The 20,961-nt window shown below is 40.6% G+C and overlaps 1 protein-coding gene across 2 annotated transcripts in view; it reads left to right on the forward strand.

Moving 5' to 3' along the window:
- Nucleotides 1-20,961, forward strand: part of scube1 (signal peptide, CUB domain, EGF-like 1) — a 92,296-nt gene that overhangs the window by 34,939 nt on the left and 36,396 nt on the right. Inside the window, exons 5-7 of one of the 2 annotated variants that reach the window (XM_036577639.1) lie at nucleotides 6,525-6,650; nucleotides 10,671-10,787; nucleotides 15,564-15,653. In XM_036577639.1, coding sequence (XP_036433532.1) covers nucleotides 6,525-6,650; nucleotides 10,671-10,787; nucleotides 15,564-15,653 — 333 coding nt within the window. The remainder of the gene's footprint in view (nucleotides 1-6,524; nucleotides 6,651-10,670; nucleotides 10,788-15,563; nucleotides 15,654-20,961) is intronic. The other variant, XM_036577640.1, reaches the window with a different exon arrangement.

Below are 20,961 nucleotides of genomic sequence, written 5' to 3' on the forward strand. Positions count from 1 at the left end.
TTGTGTGTTTAGAGAGAGAGAGGCTGACAGATTTCAATTAAAATGGCATTTACAAAAGGATGGATGGGAAAAAGGAGGTCTTTTGTGTGGATGTGTGCGCGCGCGTGTGTGGGTGTGTGTTTTATATTCAAGCACTATGCTCACTTGTTACATAAAGACAGAACGGCTCATTTTATTTCTTACTTTCATCAATTGTTTCATTAATTGTTACGTTTTTTTTTCATCAGTGTATTTAAATGGTGAGCTGCTACAGCAATATTCGTCTGCCTCATCAAAGCCATGACTGATGATATGTCCGTTATCCCTCTCTCTACAGGTCATTTGTATTTTAGAAGTGTTTACCGCTATCTTGTTTTTCCCCTTACAACTACTTTGATCTGCTTCTAAATCTGCCCCACTCATTTAAAGACCACAGCAATTTGCAGAGGTCTCTTTGTAATTGCCCACATTATGTCGCCATGTTGTCCTGTTCTGTCTATCTGTGGAGATTCAGATGGCACAGGCCTCTTTGATGGGCGCGGAGAAAAGCCGCTGTAAGCCTGGGTCTAATTCTTGTGTAATTTGTTATACATGAGGCTTTGAAAGAAGCTTCCGTTTTATATTGCCCTTAAGCCTTTTAAATGACTGATTCGAAAGACTTCTTTTAAGTAGCGGGTTTATGGGCACATACGAACATGCACTCGCATGACACTCAAGCCCCATTTACACGCAGACATATGAGCATCTGGCGCTCAGTTCTGGTGTTCATGAACGAGTGTTCTGTCTCTTCCTCAGTTCAGCTCAATAACCCAGCCGACGGAGGAGATGATTGTTTGAGTTGAAGGGGAAAATGACTCCGTCTTTTCCACTCTCTGGCGCTGGAATAACACTGCTGTGATATGTTTGGAGCGGGGCAGTGGGGCTGCACTTCTTATCAGAGCCACTGGCTCTCAAGCTCCCCAGCTTTTCAGCACCCCTGAACTCTCTGACATCTGCAGTCAAAACATACGCCAAACTTCACCTCACACACAGATTAACTTTCCTCGCTCCCTCTGCTTCGTCCTCCCGATCACTCTTCCTCAGTGCTCTCTCGTTCCCACTGCTATTACCTCCAGAGGTGAGTTGCAGATCTCAGGGCTTCACACTCAAGTCCCGAGTCAAGATAGTTGAGTCTCGATTCAAGACCTGAGTCAGTACAGGTGAGTCTCAAATCGAGTCCCAAGTCAATATTCCTAAAGAAGTCAGTATGCATTCTTCAGCTAATTTAAGGCCATAACAGTGTATGGCTGTATATTCATTTTTTGTTATTATTCTTTTTTCAACTTTTAATATTATTATTCTTCCAACTAAAATACAAAATCCGTGGTACACAGATAACCATGACAGGCAAACTGTACACACAAAGAGTGGTGCACTACATATAAAAGTACTACTGAACTTAATAAAAAAAATATATATATATATATATATATATATATATATACATATATATATATATATAATTTTTGACGATTTTAGGAACATTGGTTGGGTGAGTGGGATCAAAGCAAAAACTAGCCCAGTCGATTAAAAACAACCGATAGTTTTAATTTAATTCAGACGACAACAGAAACCAAAATGATGGAGCTGAACACTGTTTACAGAAAAGACAGCAAAATGATGGCGAATGTACGAAGCTGAAGTTGCCAGCAGCTTCTTAGTGGAATTTTCCGTTCCACCTTAAATGATGCAGCAGTTACGTTCAGGTCATTTAAGATGGAACAGCAAATTTCAATACAAAGCTGGTAAATAAAACGTCAGCCTTGTGGTTAATGTTGTGCTTCTTTTGCCTGCAGAAGCTGTTAAAATCGGTCAAACAGACAGAGCTGTGGTTCTTTTGTTTTGCTACCATGAGGATAATGGTCAGTTCGCCTGGTGCCTTTCTCCAGTACGATGGAGTTTAAGCGCTGAGCTGGGCGCGTTGATGCTGTTGAAGCTTCGCTTGTTTCCAGCTTATGGAGGCGAACTTGAGCTCTGATGCTTCTCTTGTCTTCTGAAATAAAATAAGCTGAGCATAAGCAGAGTAACAGACAGTTGGCGACGTTGCTGTTTATTCTGTTTATGGCAGGAATCCATTCACATGAAAAATAAGTCCAATCTGCAGTCAGACTCTCCACATTTCTTCCACTTTGGATCTCGAGTCTCCCCGAGTCATGACCCTCAAGTCCGAGTCAGAGTCTGAGTCACTGGTGTTGAAGTCAAAGTCGATTCCCAAGTTTTTCTTGATTTTCTTGAGTCGAGTCCGAAGTCATCAAATTCATGACTCGAGTTGGACTCAAGTCCAAGTCATATGACTCGAGTCCACACACCTAATAACCTCCCCTTCTAGGTTGCTCTCACCTTCCCTTCCCCTTGCCATCATAAAGAGTTTGACTCATTTAAAGCCCGTTGAGGATGGCACGTGTTAATGTAACAGGCCAGACGGAATGTGACGTGTGTGGAGCTCGAAGGTGAAACCTTCACATCCTCCCTCAGTCAGTTTGTCTTTTGTTGAGTCCTCCTCGTGCGCTAGACAGAGACGGAGGGTCATGGCTGTGTTTGGTGATTCAGCAGAGCGGAGCGCCGTTCCCCTCTCCTCCCGGTTTATTTAACTTCTCTGCAGTTTAAGCAGAGGGCCAAGATGACATTTTAGCCTCATGTTCACTCCTTCAAATAAATCTGCTCGTGAAACCGTGTGCTTAGTTTGGACTCGTGGAGTACTATCAGGCGCCAGTTCACGTCACCTGGTTAAAGTTCGATCAAATCTTGATCTGGCTTGTAAATCGTGTTGGTTCTGCAGTAGTGAGGCCATCTGGCCTTTATAAATAAGGTGATTACAAAATGATCTGGCAGGCTTAGGGGTGTCGGTGGAGTAAACGTCTTATTCTGTCACTCTTATTGTACAGGAATGTACAATAGTTTTACATAGCACTGAACACACACACACACACACGCACACACACACACACACACACACAGCCACACACACACACTGATGGGGTGAAGCAGGGCAGTTCTCTTTGTCTGCTAAGTGCTTAATGGCCCTCTGAAGGGTGAAGGCATGATAATTAGGCACATCAAGGCATCCTCACCACTGTCCATAAGAAAAGCAGCCACCCCCCTAACATCCTGAGAGCTGTGCTTCTGAAGAGCCGTAGCTCCTAGCGCAGAGATGCAGGACGCCACGGCGTTACCACAGAAACCTGCTTTTATGTACACACATTCCCGGCTCATTGTCTGTCTGTCGCGAGAGCTTTAGGATGACCAGGACGGCCCATTACAGACAGACAAGTACCTCTCTCTGTCTTCACCCCTTCACCTCCCTTAGGTAGCTCTTTCATGTTGCCATTTTGTGTTTAAGGAAAGTGGTTATTCAGCCAAGAAAGGAGGCTGTATTAGATAGCCATGCGATGCAGTCTTTACATAGTTTAAAGTTTGAATTAGTTTCGGAGTTGTTTTACCATATATATATATATATATATATATATATATATATATATATATATATATATATATATATATATATATATGTACATATAATGTTTCATGATGAACAATATAATGACCAAAAATGACTTAGAAAAAATCTGGTTCCACTGAGTGACATTAAAAGTAAAGAAGGTTTTTTCCTTTTAATGTAAAGTTACCATTTTGGAGATACAAGGTTTTCTTCTGACAACAGCGATATATCGTTGATGCCCAAAGAAAAACAAGTATCTCCAAAATAGTGACTTTACAGGAGAGGGCAAAAACACTCTTACCTTTCAATGTAAGTTAATGTAAAATGATTTTACAAGTGATTTTAGAGCATTTCTATTGGTCCATTAATCATGAAATTTTCACACAATGTAAAGGACAGTTGGTGTATTGAAATGATGTAGAAAAGTAAAAATCATCAAAAATGGAGATACATGGTTTTCTTTGGACAAACAAGCTCACAAGTTATCAATTACTTTTTTTTTCAAAATACGAAATTCTTGTTACTTTTTACTGTTTTATGTGTGTTTACATCTATTCTAATAATATATATACTTTTATGGGCCGAAACACACTTCCTGTCAAGATACACTGAGGTAAATATGGTCCTTAGGTGCCTAAAACATTTGCACAATGATATACAATGCTGTTCGAAAGTTTGTGATCCCTAAAAAAATTTCTACATAAACGTGCTCAGGTCTTTTAAGTCTCATTTAAGTCTTAACAATAGAAAATGAGAACCTAATAAAACAGACAACACAAACGATTAGTTTTTTATTCATTAATTGAACAAAGTGATCCAGCATTATATATTTTGGTTGGCAAATCCTCTAGAACTGTCAATGTGCTATAAGTGATAATTAGGGTCAGGAGGTTCAGTCAATGGGATGACAATCATGTGTGAGTGTGGCTGACCCGACCCTATTTAAAAAAAACATCAACCTGAATTTTCACTGTTAAAGTCTGGACTCTACCACACACATCTATTAGTACATGCCATTTCTCAGTCAAAAGAGATCAAATGAAATTCTAAAGATCTCTGAAAAACACTTGCCATTGCTCATTAGGCTGGAAGAGGTTCCAAAAACAATTTCTGAAGTGTGTTGACTTCACTGATCCACTGTCAGCACATAATTTATACATGAAGGAAATTCGAAATGATTGTTACTCTTCCTATGAGTGGCCATGCAGCAGAAATGACTCCAAGAATAAGCTGCATAACATTCTGCGAGATCACAGAGAAATCCAGGTTAACATCTAAGAATCTGCAGGCCTCTCACACACTGGCTAGAGTCATGGTGCTCTTGAGTCCACTATCAGTCAAACACTGAACAAGAATCGTACCTAGGGAATGATAGTATAGAGAAAGCTCTCCGGGGGAATATTTCTGCCTGTTTAAAGTTTCCTAAAGACCACCTGGATGAGCCAGAAGACCACTAAAATAATGCTATGTGCATGGATAAGGCAAAAATACATTTTATGGCTTAAATGAGAACTGTTATGTTTGGCAAAAACCAGATACTGCATTCCAGCATAAGAACCTCATCACAACTTTGAAACATGGTGGTGGCAGTATCATGGTTTGGGGCTGTTTTGCTGCTATTGGAACCGGACAGCTCGTCATCATTTGATAGAACAATGAATTCTGGATTGTATCAAGAAATTCTACAGCATTTGTGCTGCAGAGTGGAGCAGCGAGAAAGTTAGACAGACATTCCTTTTTCCGGACAGACAAATGGTCACATAAGTCACTCTGCTCAATAGAAACATAATTTATAAAAGTGCACAGTATATTTGTTTGTCCTCGACAGCATTCTGATTAGGCAAAAGTTTTAAACCCGGTAGACATACCGGGAAATCTGTTTGCAGCATGGAATGATTAAGTAGTATTTCATTGTTTTTTTGTTTAATGTTCATTGATTTTCATGGCTTATTTCAGTGTACAGCGTGATTAAAAAAGATTCATCCGATTTCAAAATGATTTATTTCACTTGTAAATCATTACAGAACAACGCAGTGAACTGTAAATGGTTTAATTGAGCATAAAGTTTATTATGTAATTTTACAAGGTCTCAGTATGAACCTCCTCCAGCTGTACAGACAACATCAACACCACAGTCAAATTCAACCCATACTCGATTGAGCATGTCGGGTGTCACTGCACTCACAGCTCTTTCAGTGCGATTTCGGAGATCATCCAGTGCTGTGGAACTAACGACGAACGCTCTGAGCTGTTAGCGGTTCACTGCCCACCAAAATCACATTGCACAGTTATGACGGATTCACTCTTATTGAAGTGAAGAACGCAAAACGCTTACTGCTTAACAAAAATGGAGATTTTACGACAGCAACAATGTGTATATCGCTGCTGTCGGAACAAAACCTTGTGTCTCAATTTTTGTTGTTTTTCAGTTTTTGGCATAGTCTGAAAATGCCTGTTGCCCTTTACATTGTCCATAAATTTCATGATGAATGGCCCAAAAGAAATGCCCCCGAATTACTTAGAAATAAGTCTGGTTCCATTGACTTACTTTAAAAGTAAAGTATGTTTTTTCCTTCTCCTGTAAAGTTACCATTTTGGAGATAGAAAGTTTTGTTCCAACCGCAGTGATGTATATATTTGGCTTTTTTATTCGAATTTTGATTCTCTGCTTATTGCTTCTGAATTTCAATAAACCCACATTGTAGAAGTGATGGTAACCTTAAATGAGAGGAGAGGTAAAGACAGAGAGAAGGAGGAAAAGAAAAAATAGAGAAGAAAGGAGAGGAGGGGGACAAACGGGTGGGCAGACACAAAAGGTTGGGAGTATTTGGACTTGTTGTTCGGGGAGGGATTTTTTTGTCGGGGTCCACGGGTCAGTGGTAATGTCAGTGTTCTTTTTGTGTGTATAAAGGGCCCTGTGGCAGAAACATTAAGCTAATTTACACCTCTCATAAAAATCACACGTCCATCTCCAGGAGCCTGCTGGAGGATTGTTTGTAGTGGAGAGCGTGCACGTCTTTCAGCTGTAAATTAACATCCCCCTCTTTCTCTCCCTCTATTTCTGCAGATGGGATGAACTGCATGAATAAGGATCATGGCTGCGCTCACATCTGCAGGGAGACTCCTAAAGGTGGTGTGTCGTGTGAGTGCAGGCCTGGGTTCGAACTGGCGGAGAACCAGCAGGACTGCAGATGTACGTACCGCTCAGTTTGACCACTTCACCAGCAAAACTCACATCTAACAGTGTAGAAATCTGTCTTTCTATACTTACTGACTCTTTTCCAAGGCCTGGCCAACTGCTGCCCTTCGTAACAAAGAGTTTTGGGTCAAGCTGGTGTGTTAGGAGGGAGAATTTAGTCTTGCTCCTGTACTTGCAGCAGAAGTAGGACATAACACTGCAAAAAACAGTACGTTGTCAAGTAAAATAACCTTAAATCTGGTCGATATATCCAATATTTCTCCTGTTGAGATTGTTGTAAGCTTATTTTAAGATTATTTAACTTATTTCCAAACATTTTTTACCTGTTTTAAGTCACTTTATTAAGTAAAATTGTCTCACTATATTGGCATAATTTTGCTTTTTTTAAGATATGTGCTTAAAACAAGCTAAATTGTCTGCCAGTATAGTAAGATAAATGTGTCTAGAAATAAGCTACATAATCTTATAAGTGCAAAACCATCGTAAAATAAGAAATGTAAGATATATCAACTAAAATTAAGATAATTTCGCTTGACAAGACCTCAAAGGTCAATTTTTTTATGCAAACCTGTTGAAGGAAATTACTTTAATTACTTTATGCTGGTGGCAAAATTTGGTAATTTTATTCCAAACTTGACTTATATGGTAATTATTCCCTTATTTTACTGCACTGTGAGTGGTCATTGGCCACATGTCAGTCCAGTCAGAGTATCAAAGCATCTTTTAGACCATCCAAGTCAGGTGTGCAGTTGAAATCATCTGAATTTGTTTGTTTTGCTTACATCTATTAAAATCACATTGGAAACCTGTGCAGATGGTCTAGCTTTAGTACGTCAAATAGTTGCTTTGTTTTGTATTTTGCATTTTTGGAGGTATGTCTACTTCATTAAAAGCAGTCGATTTCCCTTTAATTCCAGAGGAAATTAAGGCTACGTTCACATTACCAGTCTGAAGTGGCATAAATCTGATTTTTTTCGCCCTAATGTGACTCAGATCTGGTGTTTTCAGGGCTGTGTGGACACGCAAATCTGATCTTTTCAAATCCGACCTGAGACACTTTCATATGAGGTCCTGGATCGGATACGTATCCGATTCGTGGCCATGCGATCTTAATGTGACACTGAGATCGGAATTCATGTGTTTTTTTTCCACTGCGTGTGCGCCATCATTCAGCGTTACCATGGCAGCAGCGCCGAACAGAAGTTAAAGCCTGTAAACAGTGGAAAAGCAGCTCATCTCACCTTTTTCACCTTCGTCTCGCTCTAATAATGAAGCTGAGAGCTGATCAGAGTTATTTATCCTCTCAGCGAAGCTCGTTCTGCTCGTTAGCTTGTTTACTGATGACACACGTGATTCATTCAGAGTAGGATGTGTGCAAGCGGGTCATTTCAGGACGCCGGTTCGTTCACATTAATGACAGATTTGCATCACTTATCTAAACAAGTGTGACCCATCATGTCAGATTTGAGCAAAAAATGGGATTTGAGCAATGAGGCCTGTAATGTGAACATAGCCAAAGTGATTTTTGTGTACAAAACCTAACATTATATTAAGATTTTAATCATTGGCATCCAGCCTATAAAGATCTGTCTAATAAATTGGAGTAATATACAAAGATTCTGCCCATAAAAGCAAAGGAAAATAAGACTTTTAGAGGAAGGTAAGATTTTTGTTCTGATGGGTGAGTCAGGTGTTTTTGCCCTAAGAGAGAAAGGTGATTAGGGTAAGAAGTAAAGTGAAACAGATCATGGAGCAGTGGCCCTTCCATGAACACTTGAACTCCCATCTGAACCAATCCACTAGACAGCAGTCTGGGGGGAGAGAGAGAGAATCAGCTTTTTATTAGTTACACTTAGTTTGGCAACACACCATGTTCCACAGAAGTTCCAAGAGTGAAATATTGTGAAACATTTTAACATCCTCGATTAAAGAGGAGCAGGGGTATATCCTACGTGTGCATGTGTGTGTGAATGTTTTGGGAAGTGTTCGGTGTTAGTTTATTTCTGTACAATTTATTCGACACATAAAACAAATTAATGTTTGAGTTGTGACAGTGCATACGGCAGTTTTATGAGCGGGTGTGCTATTGGTGGAAAAGCCATTGAGAAGACTGGAGGAGAGGAGAACTCTCTCAGGGAGCTTTAGTCATACAGACAGTGCTGTTTTCTAACATTACAGACAAAAGCAAGCAAAGGGCCCGAGCAGGATGTAGGAGTTTGTTATGCATATCATACACTCTTTAAAAAGATGGTTCTTCAAAGGTTCTTTAGTGACGTTCAAGAAATGGTTCTAGATAGAACCATGATCACTAAAAGAACAAATTGCATGAATAAAGGGTTCTTACATGGTGACATTGTTCTATATAGCACCGAGCTTATAGCAATAGACGAACCCTTTTGATGCTATATAGAGCCCTTTTCAAAAAAGGTGCTATATAGAACCACATACAACACATTCTTCATCAATCTAAAGAACCATTTCATGATGCAAGAACCCCTTTTTCATGAAAATGTTTTTTTAGTGTTCGTGGTTCTCTATTGAACCATGCTCTTTAGTAAAGGAAATGGCTCTACGTAGAACCATGAACACTAAAAGAACCATTTGCTTGAATAAAGGGTTCTTGCATGGTGACATGGTTCTATATAGCACCAAAAGGGTACTTCTGTTGTTACAATGTCCAGCTTGTAGCAATAGAAGAACGCTTTTTGATGCTATACAGAACCCTTTTCAAAAAGGTGCTATATAGAACCATATACAACACATTCTGCATGAATCTGAAGAACCATTTCATGATGCAAGAACCCTTTATTCATGCAAATGGTTCTTTTAGTGTTCATGGTTCTATACAGACCCATGCTCTTTAGTAAAGAAAATGGTTCTATATAGAACCATGAACACCAAAAAAACATTTGCATGATTAAGGTGTTCTTGCAAGGTGAAATGGTTCTATATAGCACCAAAAAGGGTTTCTCTTTTGTTATGATGTCAAGCTTATAGAAGTAGAAGAGCAATAGAAGAAACCTTTTTGATGCTATATAGAACCCTTTTTAAAAAGGTGGTATATAGAACCATATACAACACATTCTCCATCTGAAAAAAACATTTAATGGTGCAAGAAGCCTTTTTTCGTGCAAATGGTTCTTTTAGTGTTTATGGTTCTATACAGACCCATGCTCTTTAGTAAAGAAAATGGTTCTATATAGAACCATGAACACCAAAAAAACCATTTGCATGCTGAAAGTGTTCGTGCATGGTGAAATAGTTCTATATTTTCTCTTTTGTTACGATGTCAAGCTTGCATTTCATGGTGCAAGAACCCTTTAGTCATGTAAATGGTTCTTTTAGTGTTCATGGTTCTATATCAAACTATTTTCTTTACTTAAGAACCCTTGCAGGACCACCCTTTTTTAAGAGGGCCCAATCAGAATGTATGATTTGGTTATGCATATCATACACTTTTTATAAACATGGTTCTTCAAAGGCTTTTTAGTAAAGTAAATGGTTCTATATAGAACCATGAACAATAAAAGAACCATTTGCATGAATAAAGGGTTCTTGCATGGTGAAATAGTTCTTTTTAGGATTTTTCTAATGTTACAATGTCAAGCTTGTAGCAATAGAAGAACGCTTTTTGATGCTATATAGAAACCTTTTCAAAAAGCTGCTATATAGAACCATATACAACACATTCTCCATCAATCTGAAGAACCATTTCATGATGCAAAGAACCCTTCCAGCATGCAAATGATTTTTTAAGTGTTCATGGCTCTATAAATAACCTTTTTCTTGACTAAAGAACCCTTGAAAAACCATCTTTTTAAGAGTGTACCTTAAATGAAGTGATTTAATGTATACAGTATTACACATATAGACTTTATTTCATTCGTTGTCTCTTATAATCTACAGAAGCCTATGAATCATATGCATATTTGAGGGAGAGAGAATGTGAGTATGTGTAAGAGTGTGTGTGCATGTTTGCCTCAAGCCCCCCTCACAGTCGTTGTGCATTGCCAGTGACGTGTAACTATGGAAATGGCGGCTGCCAGCACACTTGTGAGGACACTGAAGTGGGACCAGTGTGCGGCTGTCACCAGAAATATGCCCTGCACTCCGACAGCAAGACCTGCATTGGTAAGTCTTGCACACACACACACACACACAGACTGATTCCTAGTACTAGTGCTCTGCCTTGTCGTGTGTGTCTCTGTGCAAGTTGGAGTCAGCAACCACCACAAAACTCCACACAATCTTCCAAGCTCTGGGCTCATCATATTTACATGAGGAGAGAGAGACCGAGAGAGAGAAATGAGCCATAGCACAGCTATGAGCTCAGGACAGTTTCAATAAACAGTGTAGGTCATTTGTCAGCAAGAGTTTTTGTGGGTTAGTCGAACCGTCCATATCATAGGCAGTCAGAGAGGCCTGCACTGAAGGAGTGTTGCGATTGAGTGGGGGACGTAAGAGGGTCAACCCCAGCAAGAGGCCTCATAGCTGGGAACCGGGCGCTTGTTTGGGAGACAGTGATGGCTTATGCTTGCTTTAGCTGTTAGAAGCTAATGTAATAACAGAACAGCCCATTAGTTGTGGCACTGAGACTAGAGACACGCCGCTAATTCAGTCATTCATCTTGTCTTTTTTTTCTCATGCCCTCTTTCAGTCTTCTGCACTCTCTCTCTCTCTCTCTCACACACACACACACACACACATATATACATCTATTTAATATACACACATATTGCCTTACTACTAGAGGCTAGAGAAGGAAATGAGGATATTAATGTGGCCATTGCTCTCGCTTTCGCTCTGGCCTGAGGAGAATCGAGAGAACTAGAAAGATGGAAAGAAAGATGAAGTTTGGGTGTTAGGCAGGAAGACGGTGTGTGTGTGTGTGTGTGTGTGTGTGCGCGCTGGGCTAGGGAAGATGTGCTGTGATGGAAACTTCATCACCGAAAGCCTTGAGCGCAAAACACATTCATCATCCTCATAATGGCGGAAAAGGCAGCCAGCCGGCTCGTGGACTGCTGCCATGTTCACCGAAATGGGAAAACTTTATATGCCATGCGGGTACAGCCATACTTGTGGGCGATACCTCTAAGAAGAAAAGGAAAAGGTTTTTTTCTGTGTGGGGGTCTCATTTTTTTGGGGGGGGGGAACAAATGGACTGCTGCAGGTAAGTTTAGATTTTTTTTTTTATGCTTATTTTTCTTAGCTTGTGTCTCCGTCCCGTGTTTGGCTTGGAGGTCAAATGCTTTTCATTTTAAAATATCCCAATGCCAGTGGAGAGGTTGAAGAACCCTTCCAGAAGGTTTTTGAGCAGAACATGGGGCTTCTTTTTTAACTTGGCCTGGCGTTAGTTGCTCCCTCGTGTCTGTGCCGTCTCCTCATTGGACATCGAATTGCAAAATCCGAGGCCAACTACAGCCCGATATGTCCATCCAAAGTTTCTTCCTGTCCCTGTGTGAGTTTTTACGCCCCGAGATTAACATTTAAAGCAATCATTTATCAACACTTGGGGTTTGCAAGTGTAAAATGTTCCAGAGAGAAAGTGCTCGTCTGTGTTTGCAAGAAGGATTACGCCTCTTCTGTTAGCAGCAGTCCTGCTTCTAAAATGGCTGACTGTTGAGTCGTTGTGCTGGACTGTCTGGAATAATTGTACTCAATAGCTGGCAGACTTGTTTAGCTGGGCTCACACAGACCTGTGACTTAGCCCCAGTGCTCTGGGGTGTTTTTGGACACGTCTGCATTGTTGTGAAGGGTCATCAGTCATGTGGCGCTGGCCTCACAGGATCAACATGTTCGCAGGCAGGAAGCACTTTTAGTCACTACATGTTACATTGCCCTTACCATGTATATGGCTCCACTGTGGGACCAGACAAATCCCCATAGTCTGGCCAAAATGTTCTGTCAGTGACAACACCAGGGACTAGATTTAGGGTGCTAATCTGTACAGGAACAACCTTTCTAGAGCTACCTTTGAATCTGCTGGCTCATTTGCTCCAAAGGAAGAGAGAATTGACAGTTTGGGATCAAATCTGTGACCAGTTCTGCTGATGTTTTGAATGATTTCTGCTTTACTGTTGATTTATTATGAATTGTGTCCTTAATTCTAGCACAAACAAATACACGAGTGCATCACAAACTCCTCCCAAATGCAATAAACTGAATATATGTGTGTGTGTGTGTGTGTGTGTTATCATTCCTGCTGATTACCCTACACTGGATTGGTGCCTCTGTCTGGCCATGCAGAGCCCAGTGGAGACTCTTCTGCTCTCCCTCGTCCTGCTGCCTGCTGTCCTACTCATCGCAATCTTATTTACAGCATCCAAGGAGTGAAGCAAACAGCCGCAGAGACCAGAAGAGGAGTGTAGAGACTGATCCCCCTGCATCTCTTTCTCCCACTTTCTCCCTCTCTCCCTCTATCTCTGTCTGTCTCTGTGGACCCTCGTTGTGGCCTGTGTGCGTAGCTGTGCTGTGTGGGTCTAGTCTCTCCCGATGTGTAGTGCTTCTTTAGCTCTCCCTCCTGCTAGTAGCGTTTCTCACAGGCTCCTTTCTCCTCCTCTTCCTCCTGCCTCTCTGGTGAAAGTTACTGATTGCCTGTCTTGTCTGCAATTTTAAGGGTGATTCAGACTGAAGGAAATGTAGGCACAAAGGAAAGTTAAAGAAAGTTTAAAAAAGATGAGCATACATCTCAATTGCAGCCTGCATCAAAGTAGAGCCCCCCCAACCCAAACCGAAAAGTATTGTACCCCCCTGACCGACCAATCATACAAGCTCCACCCCTGCCGGCCACCTCTTAAAGCAGCCAGCCGATGGCCTGTCCTGATCCCTGACCTTTACAACAAGCATGTATCAGTCCTGTCATATTGCGTCTTCCGTGGCTAAATGACACAAAAAAGGCCTCGACTCCACCTCCCACTCATCTGCCACTCCCTCTCTATGTAGACTGTGGTCATTCCAGTTGCATGTCTTTTATCTCTTCGGTGTTGTCGGAAGAAAATCTTGCATCTCCTGAAAGATAACTTTACAGGAGAAGGAAAAAACCTACTTTACTTTTAATGTAAGTCAATGGAACCAGACGTCTTTTCAAGTCATTTTGGGTCGTTTCTTTTGGTCCATTCATCATGAAATTTACACACAATGTAAAGAGTAACAGGTATTTTCAAATTATGTCAAAAACTGAAAAAACGACAAAAATGGAGATACGAGGTTTTCTTCCGACAGCAGCGATATATTTCTCCCCCTCTGCTCCCTTCCTCCCTCCCCCTCCTCAGTCTAACCAGCTCATACGTCTGCTACCTCTCTTCTCTAACAACACAAGCTGCCATTTGCCTGCATGAATATTTGTGTCGATGTTTTCTGTCTCTTTTTGTTTCATCCTCCCCTCTGTATTGGTATAAACATTAACAGTAACCACTGAGCTCTTTACTGTAGTGCATCCGTTCCTTTATTCATTGTAGAGGTAGTGTTTTAATTATTATTTTGTCCTGTTTTTGGTTTCTGTTGTTTTGTGCTTTCCACAACCCCTGATTGGTGGTGTCCTTTGTAAGGACCTGTTAGAGATAAAACCCAGTTCCTTATGGACCGTCTTGGAGCCATTGTATTCCTTTTTCTTTTCTGTGCCCACTGTCCTAGCCAAGACACGCACCCACACGCACACACACCCAAACATTCATTAGTGCGCACTCCACTTCCAGTTGGGTGAAGTGTCCTCCAAGCCATAACACACTGCCGCTTATAATATGCAGTACAAGACTGGAGGCTGAACAGACTTTCAGGACCCAGGCCACAACGCACTGAAGTGAACCCAACCTTTGTTGTGTTGATGGGGCCATCCTATGAACTGACCCCTCCCCCCACACCAGTGTTGTACCTGCATGCTTATTAACCATCTAAAGTAACCCACACGAGCCTGGCCGTAGCCCGCCCTCCTTTTGCTCGGAACCTAGTTTCCTGCATTGACTTGATTGTCAAAGCCAGTTGTGATGTGTTCCATAGACAAACAGGCAACCAGCGCTGCCCCCAGACTTCTGTCATCCATCTCTCCACCTCTTCCCTCCGCATGCACTTCCACCCCAAACCCCGGGTTCCTCTCATGGTCCCCCAACCATGAGACAGCATTTCTCTTTGTTTCTTCCATGTCATCTACCCCTCCTCTTTTCACCTTTCGCTCTGTTTAAGAGTCGTCCACCATGGTGTAGAAGTAATGTCTAATAGACTCCCTGACCATTCCTGTCGAACTGTCCTCCTCTCTTGCCATCCTCCAGTCATGTAGTTCATCTTTGACATATGTATCATTCCCTCTCTTTCTTCCTGTCTCCTCCTCTACTTCTCCTCTCAGTCACTGCGGTAATTGAGTGGCCGTTTGATATGGAAGACTACAACGGCAGCAACATCAAACGTCAATGTCAACATTTCCCTGAGATCCTGAGATCCCCTCCCTTCCCCCTAAGCCCCCAGGATAATTTATTAAACCTCCTGTATGTCCTCCCTACCTCCCTATCATTGTTCATGATAATTCTAAAGACTGATTTTTTTGGGAGAGTTTGATTTGATCCTCTTATTAATCTGTTTATTTTATTAACACTCTAACAGGGTTTATTGGCGCTTTTTCACAGCTTTTTTGCTTCTTGGCTTTGGTTTGTGCTCAAACGCCAAGAGGGTCAGGCAGTCTGAGTCTGGGCGTCCGGGCCGGGTCGACTGTGAGCAGGTCAGCCTGTGACCAGTCAGTCTGTCCCGCTGCTCCGGGACAAACCGACACGGGATCAGTCTAGCCTGCTCTTCAGAGGTCTGCGAGCCGGGTGTCCGAGGCCAGGCGGTCTGTGGCAGGGCTGTCTGTGCGGGGCGATGGACATTGGGCTTCTAATTAACCTACTGCTCCCTGTTTGTCCTCTGTCACTTGTGTTTTAGAGAAAGATGAGGCTGCAATTGAGAGCTCTGAGTTCAATACCACGTCAGTAGCTGATGTGGACAAGCGGGTGAAACGGCGTCTACTTATGGGTAACTCCTTTCTTCCTCTTTCTATGTGTTGCCATGGCGCTTGTGCTTATTTTCCCTCTACCCCTTATTTTCTTTCTGTCCTTTTATTTGTTTTGAGTTGCTCTCCTCCCCCCACCATCCTTGAAAGTTTCTGGTTGTTTCTGGTGTTTCTGTGTCTGACAAAGCGAGAGAATAGGTCCTCTAAACATGACAAGGTTCCTTCTGAACTTTCTCAAGCCTGCTCCCAACCATTCTCTATTCCCTTTCATAGGACTAGTATTGTTTTTTTTTTTTTTTTCAACTAATCACTTCTCACAATTCCCATGCAATTCCCATTGCAGTATACGGATTTGCTAAAGAAGACAAAAGAACTTGAGGTACTGAAAAGACAGTTTTCTCATTACTTTTTTGCAACATTGTGGAAGTTCTTAAATCTTAATTCTCTTGGTACTCAAGTACTTTCTTTCTTTAAGCTGCCTTTCATTCAGTGAGGTGTTTGATAAGACCTTCTCAGCCTTTTGGTCATACCTTAAAGGGGAATTCCATCAGTTTTTCAACATTTCTGAATATTTCAGTCCTTGAGATATAAATGGAGTGATTCAGAATAGTTTGATGAGAAATGGTTCACTTTAGAGAAACTTGCAGATGCTGATTTCTTTACAGTGGTGCTGATTGGAACCAGGGGAACCATGTGGCTGCTGTGTCTACAACACAAATATAGCCATTTTATTTACTATCTAAAACCACCAGCGAACCTACATGTGTCTTCTTCGTTTTTATATGTGATGATGATGATGATAAAATAGTGCTAAGTCTTTTTTGGGGACTGCAGCGCCCTGCATGTATCCCTCTGCTGTGAATGGACTGAAATAAATGTATTAAAATACATTTTAAGCCAAAACCTCGCACAACTATCATAAAATAGTGTGTCAGACATCAGGGAGCATATATCTAACCATTTCTTGTAACAGCTTTCTGTGAGGGAGCTTTCAGCGGCATTTAGCTCTTCAGACGTCTGGTTCCTATCACCACCACTGCGAACAATTCCGACTCAGCAAGTATCTATAGAATTCAGAAGCACTCTGAATGAGTTTGTTCACATCTCAAACATTTAACAATGTAGAATTTTTGAAAAACCAGTGGAGTTCCCCTGTAATCTATATCTTCTTAGCCATAGAGTGTATGAAGAGAGTACTTGTCTAGAAGCCTGTCATTTTAGATTGCTCACTCGACGAACAGTACTGAGCTTTTTGTAGCACTTGTTCCAACACATGAGCACTCTTCTCCATACTTGTATACTCCAGTAGGGACGAGTCTCAGAGGTTTTTGCATTGCTATGCCCTATAGCTCTAGTTCATAGGACTTAGAACTGGTAAGGCCTCCAGCATGCTGTTTAACACCTCTATATTTACTGAGGCCAACTTGATACTACTGTAGAACTCCTCGGCGAAGAGATAACATAGTCAAAGGTCCAAACTATTAACATTTAATATGAACATTTTCTTACAAACTACATGAACACCAGCACGGATGATATATAGGAATGAATAGATAAATTAAGGCTATGTTTACACAGCAGGTAAAAGTGGCCCAATCCAATCTTTTTTTCTTCATATGTGACACAGATCTGTGTCTGTGTGTCAGTGTGAACAGCAAAAACACACTGAATCTGACATTTTCAATTCAGATTTAAGACGGAACTGGTACTGAAATCCAATACGTATCCGATATGCAGCAATGCGACTCAGTCTAAACAGCCAGATTGGAATTCATGTGACTTTTACATCAATCCAGCTCCACATTCATCATCATTTCGTGCTGCTTAGACCTCATAAACGTTTAGGCTGATATTTCTGTACAAAAAAATTAGAAGAGACTTAACGCAACCACTTCGTGTTCGAAGAGATTTTGAAAGAAATGGCCAAACGTGGCCGTAGGAGAAAGAGGCTGCAGCGTCAAAGAACAGTTGAAAGTCTGAAAGCAAAGTTTAAAGAATCCAAGGACGCGAACCAAAGAAGCGACCGCGCCCTTTTTACAGCGATCTCGAACACATTCTGGGTGATGAGCCCAGCTGTCAGTCAATGAAGCTTCATGCTGGCTCCTGTGATGCTGGCGAAGATGAAACTGAACCCTCCGGGAACGACTGGCGTTCGTTGGCAGTCAAGATTGTTTACTTCTGGGGGTCAGTTTAGGAGCGTGATCTGTTCAGACTGATGTCACATATAGGACACCTTTAAAAGATAATGTTAACAGCCAAAAAAAATGGATTTGGTGAGAAAATCTGATTTGGGACACTTTTACCTGGTCTGTGAACAGAGCCTAACTGATGTTGTAATGAGCAAAGTGCATGTAGATGAGTTGCTAGAGTTTGACTGTGTCTAGGGTGGGTTAAAGGTGAGGTGTCATAGTCTCAATTTATCCATGTTCCATCTTCAGGTGATTCTAGTGTGCAGGATCGCCTTTGCAAGTATTACCACATAGTAAATACTGGGAATTCAACAGCCTGGCTGTTCATCTTCAGTTTGTGGGTTAATCTTTTTATATCTCTATTCTCAAACTGTAGATCCTGTACTTTCAGTGGATATTGGTGATCATGATAATGTAATTTTGGGTTTGTCATAAGTGGTTCGAAACAGAAAATTTGTCCATCAGGTAAAATCAAATTTTAGTAAATCAAATGAAAACCAATCAATTAGAATCTAATTTCATCAAACTGAGACAAACTGGATCAAAGCAAATGAAATTATATCAAATTCAATCTTTGCTTAGTCTTCTTCTAAGTGTGCTGCATCCGAGATACGTAGAATATTATGTAACAGGAAGACTTCCTCTCTCTCTCGCTCTCTGACTTACTTACTACCTTTCTTTCTTTCTTAATAATATTACCTTATGTGATTTTTTTTTCCCTGTAGGAGAGAGATGGACTGACCAGTAACCGACCTCGTCCTTACCAAACTTTCCGCAGCGTTCTTTACCTTTAGGCCCCAGAGAAACAGATCCCTTCTTTGCTTCTTTATTTTTGTGTATAACTTTTTCCTTTAATATCAAAACAGGTATTTATTGAAGCCGGTGCAGAAGGGTATTCTGGGAAAGCACCCTCTGTCCCCAGCCCCTACCTCTCTTTTCCGTCTGTAGTGGTCACTTTGTGTTTATTTTCCCTGCTTGATCTAATGTATTTCTCTTTCATTTTCATGAGTTTTAAGTTGCTATTAAAAACTAGTTCTAGAGCTGAATGTTCCCAAAAGATATTTCATTTTCAGATATTTGTGGTAAGTGAACAACTAAATTACTCCTAACTTCAAAAAGCTGTAGACTCCTAAAAAAGATTCGGTAACACTTTGCTGTAGGGTTCTGTTCATAAGGCTACATGACTCTTGCATAAGCTTGTCATGACAACTGACATAACCCTACATAAATGTTTATATGTGCTTATTCCAATAGGCGTCATCTGTCATAAAGGCTACTTTAGCTAACTTTGATCAATATTGACAAATGTAACCTTTACAGCAAGTCTGCCTGCTGGAATGAGCATTTATAAACAGTTATGTAGGGTTATGCCAGTTGTCTTAACAGGTTTATGTAGATGTCATGTAGCCTTATGAACAGTACCCTACAGTAAAGTGTTACCAAAGATTCTTCAAGGGTTCTTCAGTAACAGGAATGGTCCTGTTCTATATAGAACCATTTTGTGCTTAAATGGTTCTTTGTTTGGTGAAATAGTTCTTCAGGCTGATGGAGAATGTGTTGTAAATGTTTCTGTATAGCACCAAAAGGGTTCTTCTTTTGTTATAAGCTTGACATCATAACAATAGCAGAACCTTTTTAGTGCTACATAGAACCATTTTCAATAAGGTCCTATTTAGAACCATATACAAAGCAAAGAACCATTTAACCCCTTAAATGGCCAGGGCTGACCAGTGGGCCCAGCGTTTTGTTGCACACTTCTATAACCTAAGAATAGCTCAGACAGTTTGCATTGAAGCCCCTGTAGTTACTGAATAATACGCTTTAGAGTGTGGTTCATAAAAACAGAACCATTCCTTCTCCTAAAGAACCCACGAAGAACCATCTTTCTAGGAGTGTAGCTTAAGGAGCTTCTTTTAATTAAGGCAAAGGCTGAAATTTATTTGACCTAAGTATTACTGTCTCAGAACCCCGTACGTCTAATACTATTATGTTTAAAATACTGGTTGTTCTCAGTAAATATCAATAGATAGATATTTAAAAGAAAATTTAGCAATAATACTGCAATATATATATATATATATTGCAGAATATATATATATATATATATATATATATATACATGCAATACTGACTTTTTACATTTGCCTAACCCTTTAGCGGACCAGTTTACCTTAGCCTTTGCCAAAACATCAAGTTTACATCATCATCAAGATAACTTGTTACATTTAACTGACCCAACTCTAAAAGTGATGTGGACAGATAACAAAATTGCTCTGTTTTCATGGAGAAGTTTAGAGCAGCAGTGAAGACACAGAATCAATTTGTCCATTGTTTGTGGTGGTCAAAATCAGTGCTGCTAACTCTGACATGATTCAGGAATACCAGCCCAGATCAAAATCAGAATCAGAATCACTTTATTTCAGGAAGTATGTTACACGTACAAGGAATACGTCATGGTGAGTCACGCATGTATGACAAGTAACATATTAAAACAGACCTGACAAGCACACAGACTCTTAACAAATGTTTCTCTAAGGGACAAATAAAATAAAAATACAATAAATAGAATAAAGAATGACAAGGAGTCGATGTGAATGGAGCTGAAGATATGTGTGAATATCTATACATATCACTGCCGTTGGAGCAAAACCTTACATCTCCATTTTTGTCGTTTTTCAGTTTTTGACATAATTTGAAAGTACCCATGGTCCTACGTATTGTGTGCAAATTTCATGATGAATGGACCAACAGAAAAGGCCCAAAAGTACTTGGGAAAAAGTCTGGTTCCATTGACTTTACATTAAAAGTAAAGTAGGTTTTTTCCTTCTCCTGTAAAGTTACCATTTTGGAGATACAAGGTTTTGATCCAACAACAGCGATATGCAGGTATTAATAGACATATACTATAACAACTATTATAAACAGAATATCACGAACATTTGCAAAAAAATACCATTTGTACAATTGTGCAAATAAGCCTTATGTTACAGAAGAAGTTATACTGTGCTACAATAAGGAGGTTTGTTAGGTACAGTTTAAGTTTAAAGTGCAAGGTGTCCACTATGGTTAGTGCAGTTAATCAGTGAGACACCATCACGCGAGTCTTAGTTGTGCCATCATTTTCACATCCAGCGATTTGATT

Source organism: Colossoma macropomum, unplaced genomic scaffold (genome assembly GCF_904425465.1).
Source record: "Colossoma macropomum unplaced genomic scaffold, Colossoma_macropomum, whole genome shotgun sequence".
Classification (NCBI taxonomy): Eukaryota; Metazoa; Chordata; class Actinopteri; order Characiformes; family Serrasalmidae; genus Colossoma; species Colossoma macropomum.